General features: G+C 38.2%; 1 protein-coding gene and 1 long non-coding RNA gene across 3 annotated transcripts in view; both read left to right on the top strand.

Annotated features, from left to right (window-relative positions):
* The window catches only part of LOC132003620 (uncharacterized), a 173356-nt gene that overhangs the window by 49579 nt on the left and 110624 nt on the right, over positions 1-13153 (top strand). The window lies entirely within an intron of this gene.
* On the top strand, positions 10245-10741 carry LOC132003372 (small ribosomal subunit protein eS25-like). The gene has a single exon (XM_059378773.1). The coding sequence runs from the start codon at positions 10309-10311 to the stop codon at positions 10681-10683; it is 375 nt and encodes a 124-aa protein (XP_059234756.1). The 5' UTR covers positions 10245-10308; the 3' UTR covers positions 10684-10741.

Genomic DNA, 13153 nt, shown 5'->3' on the forward strand with positions numbered 1-13153 from the left:
CTTTTCTTATTCAAAAGAACACTTCTTCCTGGACTTAAATGTTTTAATGGAGACATAATAACACAGTTGCCAGATTCCAGCCTTACTCTTCAGTGACATAGTATAACGTGGCAGTATTACATGGTTCTGTGTGTGACCTTGAGCTAGTTAGTTGCCCTCTTTGTGCCTCAGTTTTCTATATATAAAATGAGGGACTAATACCCTCCTTCATAAGGTTGCTATAGAAATTAAATAAGGAAATATATGCAAGTGTTTATAGCATAGCACTAGCATATGCTATGTACTCAAATGATAGAAATGAGAGCTAGTAGTAGTTTGCTATTTTGAATTTTCTTTCAGAATTTTAAACTGTGTCAGAAAAAACAAACAGCTATCAATTTTAACAAATTTCACACTTAATTCAATCTGATATAAATCTAGTTGTATTCATGGTAAGCCTGAAGTAGTAATGTAAAAGGATTTTGTTTGGTTGGTTTTGTTTTTTAAATTGTGAAGGGAGCTCAAAGGAGCAACAGAATGAAGCATACTTAAATGGTGAAACAATATTCCCTTCCATCTACTCCCCACTCCTCTGCAATCATCAACATTCATTTCCTTGAGCAAAGGATGATAAAAGTGAAAAGCTTTTGAGTTAAAAGAACCTGAACTTTTGAGTTTGAAAAACCCAAGGCCTAAAAGATTCAAGATACGGAGTTCATGCCATCAACAGTGGATTTGGAAGAATAGATGAAGGGTGAGTCTGCTTACTCCACTCCCGACTAATAAAATGTTTATGGGCCCTGCAGGATGTGGACCCAAGGAAAGAGCATTCATGAATGTAAACATGAAATGTGTAGGCAACAGGCCTGAGAAAGACCCCACCTTATTGAAAAGGCCAGCAGACCCAGAAAGACCCTACTCTCAAAACCAGTCAGGCATCCCAATACCTAGCAGGGCCCAGATAGGAATGAACACATGGCAGCTTGAATAGATGCGGCCCAGAGGCCTCAATGTCATGTCCACTTCTGGAACTTAGGTACAGCCCAGGAAAGGCAGGAGGGGAACATTCTGGATTCACTGAGATTAAGTTGCTATTGGGTGGAATAGAGGCTCAAAATAGGAATTAAGTATAGTGATATGAAATTAATTTTTTATGCTCCCGAGTTAGGGTCTTAAATCTATAAGGATCTAAATATGTTCTCAATGTCTTACTGTAATGTTTTAAAATGTAATATCTTTCTTATATCTGAAAAACTGTAGCCTGCCTCCCAACCATCATGCCTAGAAAAAAGGTGTCATTGTCCATGATGCTAATTACACATTACATAGAGAGTAAATGCTTTAACCAGGGTAGAATTAAAATACATACTTTATTTGGAAGGACTCCTAAATATGTAAAAAAAACCTACATTTTAGAATACTTGGTAGCTAAAATCATTTCCATGTATAGATGCTAAGTGGTCTAGACTTGCTTTATGAAGATGGGCTCCCTCAAACACCACCATCTTAGATAATTCAGCATTCAATGCAACAGCGAAAACATAGCACGTTAAATCTGGCTGGAATGTAGATAGAGACTGACATGTTAGATTTAGTACAACTGTAGAATTAATACTCAAAACCCCCATGCTGCACAGTTTTCCCATATGCTACATAAAAATGCTATATAGTTTCTCACTCACAAGCTGCTATGCTAGGGTGCTAGCTGATTTTATGCCTTCAACTTGCTTAATGTTTTCATTTATATACAATAGAGTTTTACATCACATCGGTCAGTCTATTGCAAAATAATTTATGACAAAATCATAATTTATACAAAGTATTGATTTAGCATTAATTTCCAAGCTAAAATTCAATGAATTATAAATCTGTAAATAAGTCAGTGAAGCAAAAGACATAAATGACCAAAAAAATAGTCATCATGTTGTGTATTTGCTTTTTAGATAGCTACATGGGGAAAATATATGGCAGAAGACTTCATAAAATTTAAAATTAGTAACATAAAAATAACACAATGCACAAAGAATTAGACTATCTCAACAAAATTGTGAAGAAAAATCACCCAAGAATCTGGTTCATAATTTTGACATACTGGCATCACAGTTCAGTTGAATGATACCCTGTAAAGGAAAGCATCTTCACACCCTAGTTCTTCCAAAAAATTTTGGAGCTAGATCGATAACACAATCTATTTAATTCTCAGAATATCATGTTTCTGTTTGTGTGCATATGTTTGAATATCTTTACTATTTAAAAGACCACATGGAAGACATTACCTTGGCAATGTAATATTCCAAACCCCCAGTGGATGTTTGAATCTCCTCTACTATGTGCTTTATAAGCAATCACCCTGCCTAGGTTTGATCACCTGTAGTGATGGGAACTCCTTGTCTTGGATACATAAAGGTCTATTTGTATTAGCTTTGACTGGTTACTCAGAGATTAAGGCAATGCCAGTTCAGTTTCCATTTTGGTCAAAGAAGATCTTTTTTCTAAGACCATATTTAGCAGATCCTTTGCAACCCAATCTTAGCGGTGTCAAGTGGGCACAATAGAGATCAGATAAGAGAGTCATTATGTTAATGAAGATACCATTATTGCTTGGGAAAAAAGTTAACTCCTTCATTTTGACACATTTTATTGATAGTTGCTGTTTTCATTAGGTACTATTGTTAAGTGAAAAAAAAAGGGTTTTCATTTGGAAAATTATGGCATGAGAATGTACATTCCTGTCAAGAGTCTTAAGATCCACTGTGCTTGGACTGATTAAGTTTCGTTCATGTACCCACCATTGGCCAGGAAAATGGGATGCATTAGGCCTGGTCGTGCTTTAACTCCAGGTCCAGGGGTAGTATCTTATCAGATCATGTTGACTGTGATGGGGTGAGTAGTGAATCACAAAGGAAAATTAGGGCTGTGACCGGTCTCCTCTAAATATTGTATACTGCACAACTTCAAGGGTCACAATTCACATAGTCTGTGATGTGATTGCAGTGTACAACCACTGAAATTTTTCAATGTACAACCTGTGCAGCTGTATGCAGAAACCCTAAGTTGTGACATGGAAAAGAAATAATAAATGCTGGAAAAGCAAATTACAAATATCCTCTATTCTGATTACTACTTTTTAAAAATAGATTTTATCTTTTTTTTTTTTAAGATTTTATTTATTTATTTGACAGAAGAGATCACAAGTAGGCAGAGAGGCAGGCAGAGAGAGAGAGAGGAGGAAGCAGGCTCTCCGTGGAGCAGACAGCCCGATGCGGGGCTCCATCCCAGGACCCTGGGATCATGATCTGAGCCGAAGGCAGAGGCTTTAACCCACTGAGCCACCCAGACGCCCCAAGATTTTATTTCTTTATTTGACAGACAGAGATCACAAGTAGGCAGAGAGGCAGGCAAAGAGAGAGGAGGAAACAGGCTCCCTGCGGAGCAGAGAGCCCAATGTGGGGCTAGATCCCAGGACGCTGAGACCATGACCTGAGCGGAAGGGAGAGGCTTTAACCCACTGAGCCACCCAGGTGCCCCTGATTAACTCCTTTTCTTATCTGTATGCTCCCTAAAGTTTAAGAGAGTACTTAAGATACCATTTTCTTCCTTCCTTTCTTTTTTTTAAATTAAGATCCCAATTTTGGGGTACCTGGGTGGCTCAGTGGGTTAAGCCTATGCCTTCAGCTCAGGTCATGATCTCGGAGTCCTGGGATGGAGCCCTGCATAGGGGCTGTCTGCTCAGTGGGGAGCCAGCTAGCCAGCTTCTAGCCTACTTGTGATCTCTCTCTGTCAAAAAAAAAAAAAAAAACACACAAAAAATCCAAATTTTAACTGTTTCCAGGTCTGTTTATATATTTTGCCTCTGAAACAGTAGTTTTTAAAAGTCTTACTTATTTTTTTAATTCAAGTTAGTTAACATAGTATAGTATGGTTTCAGGAGTAGATTTTAGTGATTCATCATTTACATACAGTACCCAGTGCTTATTCCAACAAGTGCCTTCCTTAACCCCATCAGCCATTTAGCCTATGCCCCCATCCACCTCCCCTCTAGCAAACCTTAGTTTTTTCTCTACATTTAAGAGTCTCTTATTGTTTGCCTCCCTCTCTGTTTTTATTTTATTTTTCCTTCCCTTTCCCTATTTTCATGTGTTTTTTGTCTTAAATTCCACATGTGAGTGAAATCTTATGATATTTGTCTTTCTCTGACTGACTTATTTCTTGCAAACGGAAAGATTTCATTCCTTTTGATCACTGATTAATATATATATATATACACACACACACACACACACCCCACATCTCTATATATCTATATCTATATCTATATATATATCTATATTTATCTATCTGTCTGTCTATCTATATATCTCTACACCACATCTTGTTTCTCCATTCATAAGTTGAGGGATATTTGGTCTCTTTCCATAATTTGGCTATTGCTGATAATGATGCTATAAACATTGCGGTACATGTGCCTCTTTGAATAAGTATTTTTGTATCCTTCCTCCAAAAGGATAAATACTGAATAGTGCAGTTGCTGGGTTGTAGAGTAGTTCTACTTTTAGCTTTCTGAGGAACCTCCCATACTGAAACAGTAGTTTTCAATTCTTTGTTTTCCTATACAATATGCATGAAGAATGACTTTCATATAAGTTTACACTGAGGTTACATACATCCTGAGTGTGCTCTCAAACTCTGCCCTTTTGTCTTTCATTCAAGAAAACAGATGTGATCTCATGAGCTCTTCTCGTAGGAGAAGAGAGAGCCGTGGGCCTGGTGGGCCATGTGGTGTTTGTGAAGTGTGAGTCCTGCCCTTCCCCACAGCAAGTCAAGTAGTGTGGGAGATCCTTAGAAGATCTCCAGTAAACTATGTTTTTTTTTTTTTTTTAAGATTTTATTTATTTGTCAGAGCGAGCAAGAGCGAGCACAGGCAGACAGAGTGGCAGGCAGAGTCAGACGGAGAAGCAGGCTCCCTACGGAGCAAGGAGCCCGATATGGGACTCGATCCCAGGACGCTGGGATCATGACCCGAGCCGAAGGCAGCTGCTTAACCAACTGAGCCACCCAGGCGTCCCACCAGTAAACTATGTTTTGAGGGAGGTGCCTGCAAGAAGGAGTGCCTGTCATTTTGGTATCACAGATGTCCACACATCTGTTTAGGTGGCACACTGATCTGTCACCTGTGCCGGACTGAGCGAGGGAAGAGTAAATATGAGAGAAATGGAGACAAGGACGGAGCTTGGTGTAGCGGCCTGTATTTCCTGTATCAGAATAAGGATGTGAGCATTTTTCCAGAGTCGGGAGCTATAGAAGACAGCTGCCTGTCCCACAGAGCTATTCACTGGCTGAAGGTACCCCAACAGCAAGAGTCTAAAGGAGACAGGGACAGAGGTGGCAAAAGTGAGGCTGGAACCAGACCTGTCAAGACTGAGAACTGCATAGAAACCAGGTAGTAGCCTTAGAAGAGGTGGACAGTTGGACACCTGACTCACAGAAAATACTTTGGTGGTCATGGTGGTGAGCTACCCAAATCTCTATTCAAGAAGGAACTTGCTTTACAACCACAGGGGGTGCAGTTAACTGAGCGCTTCCAGCTATGCTATCTCTGGGATTAGATGCAGAATTTGAGCTGGGGCCTGTGCTTTTTCTGGGTGGCCCCTAGTTAGTGGCAAAGCACCGCAGACGTATAAAGCCTGGCCACTTCTGCCTGGTGCAAGACTCCCCTACTATGCAATCTTTGCTCCAGAGCTGCTTATTGGTTGACTGAGACTTTGTCAGACCTGCATCCCAGTCTGAGGTTTTCCCTTTCTGTTCCCCCCATTCTATCATTTATCTTTGGTAGACATTATTCCTTAGTAAGCATCTTGTACTCCTAACTCTGTTGTAGCCTCTACTTCTTGGACCACTTGTACTAACACAGTATCCTTGACCAGTTAGGATTTACCAAAGAAATAATGGAGAGAGAGATGTTGGCCTTTTTCATCCTTCCTCCAACGCCAGTAGCTGGGGAGTAGGACCAGAAAGGTGAGGAGAGAGAAGGAAAGCAGATGAGGCTTCCTTCCCACTCCATATCCTTTTAGCTTTGGGTCAAGACTGCCCTGGGAAGGAAGGGGGATAAGGAAGAAAGTAAGTTAAAATTAGGGCTGCCAGATTTGCTAATAAAAATATAGGATATCTAGTTAAATTTGAATTTCAGATAAATGTTGAATACTTTTTTAGTGTAAGTAAGTTTCAAATATTGCCTGTTTATTATTTTTTTTAAAAGATCTTATTTATTGGGCACCTGGGTGGCTCAGTGGGTAAAGCCTATGCCTTCGGCTCAGGTCATGATCTCAGGGTCCTGGGATCGAGTCCCGCATCGGGCTCTCTGCTCCACAGGGAGCCTGCTTCCTCCTCTTTTTCTCTCTCTGCATGCCTCTCTGCCTACTTGTGATCTCTGTCTGTCAAATAAATAAATAAATAATTTTTTTAAAAAAAATAGAGATCTTATTTATTTACTTAACAGAGAGAGTGAGAGCACAGAGGGAGAGGGAGAAGCAGACTCCCTGCTAAGCAAGGAGCCTGATGTGGGGCTCAATCCCAGGACTTTGGGATCATGATCTGAGCCAAAGGCAGCTGCTTAACCAACTGAACCACCCAGGTGCCCCAAGTATTGCATGTTTCTAAATAAAACCCTTAAGTTTGAAGTTTTTACCAGACCTAGTTGTTTGTTTATTTGTAATAAGGGCTAGACTTTTAATACTCAATAGGGATCAGAAAGTTGTCAGAATTTGTCCAAGATCTTAAAGGGAAGAAAGAGATTCAACATTCCACAGCTGAGCCCATGAGAAAAAAAGAAAAAAGTTTCAGATTTCTACCCTCTGAGGTGAAATTCTTCAGTAAACTGGTTATATACAAAAGCATATAGAGTAAATCTTTCAAACACTTCTATAGTTTAATTGTGATTAGTAACAATTACTAGATGCTAGATTGTAACAACAGCTTGGTGTCTTCTAGTGAACCCTGCTCTCAAAGACACTTCAGGGGACGGCATTTGTATAAGTTGAAGGGTATAAAAAAACCTTCTTACACTCTCAAAAACTCTTAGAGCTGTCCAAAAGAAGGTGAAAGAAAAGAGCTTTGTCCTTTTGCCCTGCACGTGCAGAAAAGTCTGAATCTTTAACCTCAAGTAGCAAGTTCATCCCATTGGGATCTAGCCAGGATCGCATGCTGCAGAAGAAGAGGTAGCCACTGCACCCTCTTCTCTCAGCTCTCTGTCAAGGTCAGCAGCTAGACAGAGCTCAGAGTGGAGAGGGTGGAACTCAAAATTGCTTATGAAATAGAATTGTTCTCAGGAGGAGCAGAGGGGCAAGTTCTGAAGGAAAAAAAAGAGACAATTTCCAGAGGGCAAGAGAACAAAATATAGTGAGGAAATACAGCTCAGACACACATATTGTGCTATGTATGTATTGGGATCAGGGCAGGCAATTACAGGCTTAAGCTTGTGAATGAATTAATTAATTGAACAAGCAGATATTTCTTGGTTCTTGAATTTTAATCACACCTTTAAAGAATATTCCCATAACATTTATGTAAAAAACATATCTGACTGGGAAGAAATATACCACAATACTATTTCACACTTGAAAGATTTTGAATGATTTTTGGTATATTCTCTTTCTATGAACTGTGTATATATCATTTTTATGATTCTTAAACGGACCCATTTGTGCTAGCATTTTAATACCATAAATAAATGCCCATAAAACAGTTTTTTTTAACGTCTTTGACTCTTTGCAGTTTTCATTGTTTATAGCAATGTAATGATTAAGAATATTTTATCATCTGAAATTGACTTGCAAATGATTACCTACTTGCATGCATCAAATAATTGTATAAATGGAATGAATAATGGGGAACTCTGATACACTCCTATAGCTTTATTAGAAAGGGTAGTTTTTTTAAATTAATAATTTCAGGGCACCTGGGTGGCGCAGTTGGTTGGGTGTCTGCCTTTAGCTCGGGTCAGGATCTTGGAGTCCTGGGATCAAGTCCCATGTCGGGCTCCTTGGTCTATAGGGAGCCTGTTTCTCCCTTTCCCTCTGCCGCTCCTCCTGCTTGTGCTCTCTCTCTCTCTCTCTCTCTCAAATAAATAAATAAAATCTTTAGAAAAGAAAAAATTAATTAATTAATAATTTCACATCTGGGTTAAAAGACCAACCTAAATAATTTATATATGTTCCTATGTTAATACAGTGTAGTATACTTTAAGTGAAGGAAGCAATGGATTGATAAGAACCATCAAATTTATAATTGTTTTTATGTCAGGCATTTTATAGAGAGATATTCTATAAAGCCACATAGAACCTGGATTCCATGGGGCGCCTGGGTGGCTCAGTGGGTTGGGCCTCTGCCTTTGGCTCAGGTCGTGATCCCGGGGTCCTGGGATCAAGCCCCGCATCAGGCTCTCTGCTCAGCGGGGAGCCTGCTTCCCTTCCTCTCTCTCTGCCTACTTGTGATCTCTCGCTGCCAAATAAATAAATAAATAAATAAATAAATAAATATCTTTAAAAAGAACCTGGATTCCATAAAATCCAGGTAATATATTGATCTCACATCTGTAAATCAACAATTTGATCATTAATGGATGCATTCATAATAAATTTAAATTTAAATTTATGCAGATTTTATATTTTTTTTTCAATAGAACAATAAAATACCAGCATAGAAATCATCAACTGAGTCTCCTGCCTCTAGACAGAACCATAATTAAGTCATCTTAGGTAACTGTCCATCCCGGAGAGAGTCTGTAACATGCTCAGTATTCTATTCTTATAAAGATCTTTCAGCAGAAGTTTCTTTATTATGTTTAATTCAAGTATTTGCTTTTCAGTTTAATCCCACATCACGTGACTTTATATTACATATAGGAATTCATCCCATTATAGAAATTTATGCAGCAAATGTCCTTATTCCATCATTTTATTTTACCCAGTGTCACTCTGATGGAAAATATTGTGTCATTTCATATTTATCATTAATATTATTTGCATATATTAACTATATTTTCTTCTCTTTTGTCGTAGAGTAATGATTTGCTATTACATTGTCAATTTTTTTAAAGATTTTATTTATTTGACAGAGATTACAATCAGGCAGAGAGGCAGGCAGAGAGCGAGAGGGGAGAAGCAGGCTCCCCGCCGAGCAGAGAGCCCGGGACCCTGGGATCATGACCCGGGCTGAAGGCAGAGGCCCTAACCCACTAAGCCACCAGGCACCTCTCTCATTGCATATTCTTGCCTCCTCACTACTTGTGATTTCTATCTGTCAGGTAAATAAATAAAATCTTAAAAAAAAAATACGCAACGAGAAAAAGTCTCTTCAACAAATGGGGATAGGACAACCAGATGGCTACATGCAAGAGAATGAACCTGGACCACCTTCTTACACCATACACAAAAATAAACTCAAAGTGGATTAAACACCTAAATGTGAGACCTGAAACCATTAAAATCGTAGAAGAAAGCACAGGCAGTAATTTCTCTGATATTGGCCATAGCAACATTTTTTTAGATCTATCTCCTAAGGCAAGAGAAACAAAAGCAAAAATAAACTGTTGGGCTATACCAAAATAAAAAGCTTCTGCACAGCAAAGGAAACAATCAACAAAATAAAAAGACAACCTATTGGATGGAGAAGATGTTTGCAAATGACATAAATAATAAAGGGTTATAATCCAAAATACATACGGAACTCAATACAGAAAAAATAATCCAATTAAAATGGGCAGAAGAGATGAACATACATTTCTCCAAAAAAGACCAACAGATGGCCAAACAGGTGAAAAGAAGGTCAACATCACTCATCATCAGGGGAATGCGAATCAATACCATAATGAGATATCATAGCACACCTGTCAGAACAGCTAAAATAAAAAGTACAAGAAACGAGTGTTGGTGAGGTTGTGGAGAAAAAGGAACCCTCATGAACTATTGGTGAGAATGCAAACTAGTGCAGCCACACTGGAAGACAGTGTGGAGGTTCCTCAAAAAATTAAAAATTTTACCATATGACCCAGTAATTCCACTACTGGATACTTACCCAAAGAATAAAAAGCATTATTCAAAAAGATATATGCATCCACATGTTTATTACAGCCTTATTACAATGGCCAAGTTATGGAAGCAGCCTAAATGTCTCTCAATAGATTAATCAATAAAAAGAGGTGAGATAGATAGGTAGATAGATAGATAGATAGATATAGCGGAATATTACTCAGCCATAAAAGAGAATGAAATCGCTTTTTGTCCGACATCTTAGTGAGGCTGCAGGGGTGGACACTCCTCTCCCAGCTTCGCTATGCCGCCCAAGGATGACAAGAAGAAGAAGGATGCCGGAAAATCGGCCAGAAAAGACAAAGACCCAGTGAACAAATCTGGGGGCAAGGCCAAAAAGAAGTGGTCCAAAGGCAAAGTTCGGGACAAGCTGAATAATTTGGTCTTGTTTGACAAAGCGACATATGACAAGCTCTGTAAAGAAGTTCCCAACTATAAGCTTATAACTCCAGCTGTTGTCTCTGAGAGACTGAAGATTCGAGGTTCCCTGGCCAGGGCAGCCCTTCAGGAGCTCCTTAGTAAAGGACTTATTAAACTGGTTTCAAAGCACAGAGCTCAAGTAATTTACACCAGAAACACCAAGGGTGGAGATGCCCCAGCTGCTGGTGAAGATGCATGAACAAGATCCTCCAACTGTACATTTTGGAAAATAAAATTTTATTAAATCAAAAAAAAAAGTATGAAATCTTGCCATTTGCAACAACACAGATGGATCTAGAGGGTATGGTGCTAAATGAAATAAGTCAGATAAAGACAAATAACATATTATTTCACTCATATATGGAATTGAAGAAACAAAGCAAACAAATGAAAAAAAGAGGCAGACCAAAAAACAGACTCCTAATGGTTTGGTAGAGAACAAATGTTAGAGAAACATCATTTTCTTGGAGAACAAACTGATGGTTACCAGAGGGGAAGTGGTTGAATGAAATAAGTGAAGGGGATTAAGAGTACACTTACTGTGATGAGCACTGAGTAATGTTTATAATTGTTGAATTACTACATTGTACACTCAAAACTAATGTAACATTGTATGTTAATTATCCTGGAATTAAAATAGTCAGTCATGAAGATAAAAAGTATAACCTGGGGAATATAGTTTATAATATTGTAATAACATTGTATGGTAACAGGTGAGCATAGTTCAATGTATAGAATTGTCTGATCACTATGTTGTACACGTGAAACTAATATAACATTGTATGTAATCTGTACTTTAATAAAAAATAATACAGGTAGGCAGTAAGGACTCACTAAATTGACAGAAGGCTGGAAGGCTTTGAAAAAAGGCTGAATACAGGGGAGACATGGAGGTATATAATTTTAGCACCATACTACTGCTGCTGAGAGCAGCCTGATTCCCAGATGCCCCTCATCTTTGGTTCAATCACTCAAGATGCAAAATTCTGGCAAGGAGCATTTTGTTGCTTGAGGCCCTGTGTCTGCTGCTGAGTTGCACCAAATGGCAGCTGGAGGAAAGGTCTGGTCCTGTTTCCATAGAGAGCCTTAGCAGTGGGATATAGGTCCCAGAAATAGCCCACCCATTAATAAAACACACAAAAAGGAATTTTATCCATAGGAAGATTGAGCTACTGATAGGAAGCAGGAAGGCAAGGATGCTGGACAGCCATAAAAAAACCAGCAAATATGCACTACTGAATCAAGGCAAATTGAGAGGCTATTTTTCCATTTAACTTAAATCTTTCCTATTTTGGTGGATCCATTTTGTCATAAAACATTGCAGTTTTCTTTCACAATACCTTTACTTTAAGTGGCACACATTTATCATTTCTTCTAAATTCTGTTGCAAGCAGATTCATGGGCAGCTTATAGTACTCATATGCTCTATCCTACTTTTTGGCAATAGCATCATGAAAAATAATGGCAACATTGCATAAAAGCTACAATTAAAGTTCTGTCTTTAGATCTTCAAAATACTTCTTAAGAATAGTAGCAGCATTTTGTGTGTGTATAAAAAAAAAACCTCTTAGCAACTGAAAAGCTATTAGCATTCTTTCAAAAGCCAGTATCAGTCTTAGAATCTTGTATTTTTTCCAGCTTAATTGAGATGTAATTAACCTATAACATGTGTAAGTTTAAGGTGTACAGCCTGTTAATTTGATATACTTACATATTATGAAATGAATATGACTTAGGGTAGTTAACTCTTCCATCACCTCACATAATTACCATTTCTTTTTTGTGATTAGAATATTGAAGATCTACTCTCGGCAACTTTTAAGTATATACAGCAGTATCATTAACTATTATCACCATGCTGTACATTAGATCCCCGGACATTTTATAACTGAAAGTTTGTACTTTTTATCAACATCTTCCCATTTGTTGCCTCCGGCAACCACTATTTTGGGTAGGACTTCCAATACTATCTATGTTAAATACAAATGGTGAGAGTGGGCACATTTCTGCTGTTTCTGATCTTAGAGGAAAAGCTTTCAGTGATTCACTGCTGAGTATGATGTTATCTGTGAACTTGTCTTATATGGCCTTTATTATGTTGAGATCCATTCCTTTTATATGCAATTTATTGAGAAATTTTATCATAAAAGGATATTGGATTTTGCCAGTTACTTTTTGTAAAGCTGTGGATGTGATCATATAATTTTTCTTTCATTCTACTAATGAAATCATACTTACTGATTCGCTTATGTTGAACCATCCTGACAACCCTGGGATAAAGCCTCTTGATCATGGTGTATAATCCTTTTAATATTCCGTGAATTCTCATATTTGCCAATATTTTGTTGAGAATTTTTCATCTATATTCATTAGGGATATTTGCCTATAATTTCCTTTTTTGCGTGTGTGGTGTCCTTATCTGACTTTTGTAGAAGGGTGGTGCTGGTCTTGTAAAATGAGTTTGGGAGTCTTTCCACCTCTTCAGTTTTTGGAAGAGTTTTGAGGATTGGCTCTAATTTTTCTTTAATGTTTGGTAGAATTTATCAGGGAGACCATCTGGTCCTGGGCTTTTCTTATTGGGAGATTTTTGATTACTGCTTCAGTCATCTTACTCATTATGAGTCTGTTCAGATTTTTTAGTTATGATCAGTCTTGGTAGGTTTTACATT

This window comes from Mustela nigripes, chromosome 16 (assembly GCF_022355385.1).
Source record: "Mustela nigripes isolate SB6536 chromosome 16, MUSNIG.SB6536, whole genome shotgun sequence".
Taxonomy (NCBI): Eukaryota; Metazoa; Chordata; class Mammalia; order Carnivora; family Mustelidae; genus Mustela; species Mustela nigripes.

What these genes read in the sequence shown, in the direction of transcription:
- LOC132003372 (XM_059378773.1), top strand. Translation starts at nt 10,309, where the DNA reads ATGCCGCCCAAGGATGACAAGAAGAAGAAGGATGCCGGAAAATCGGCC.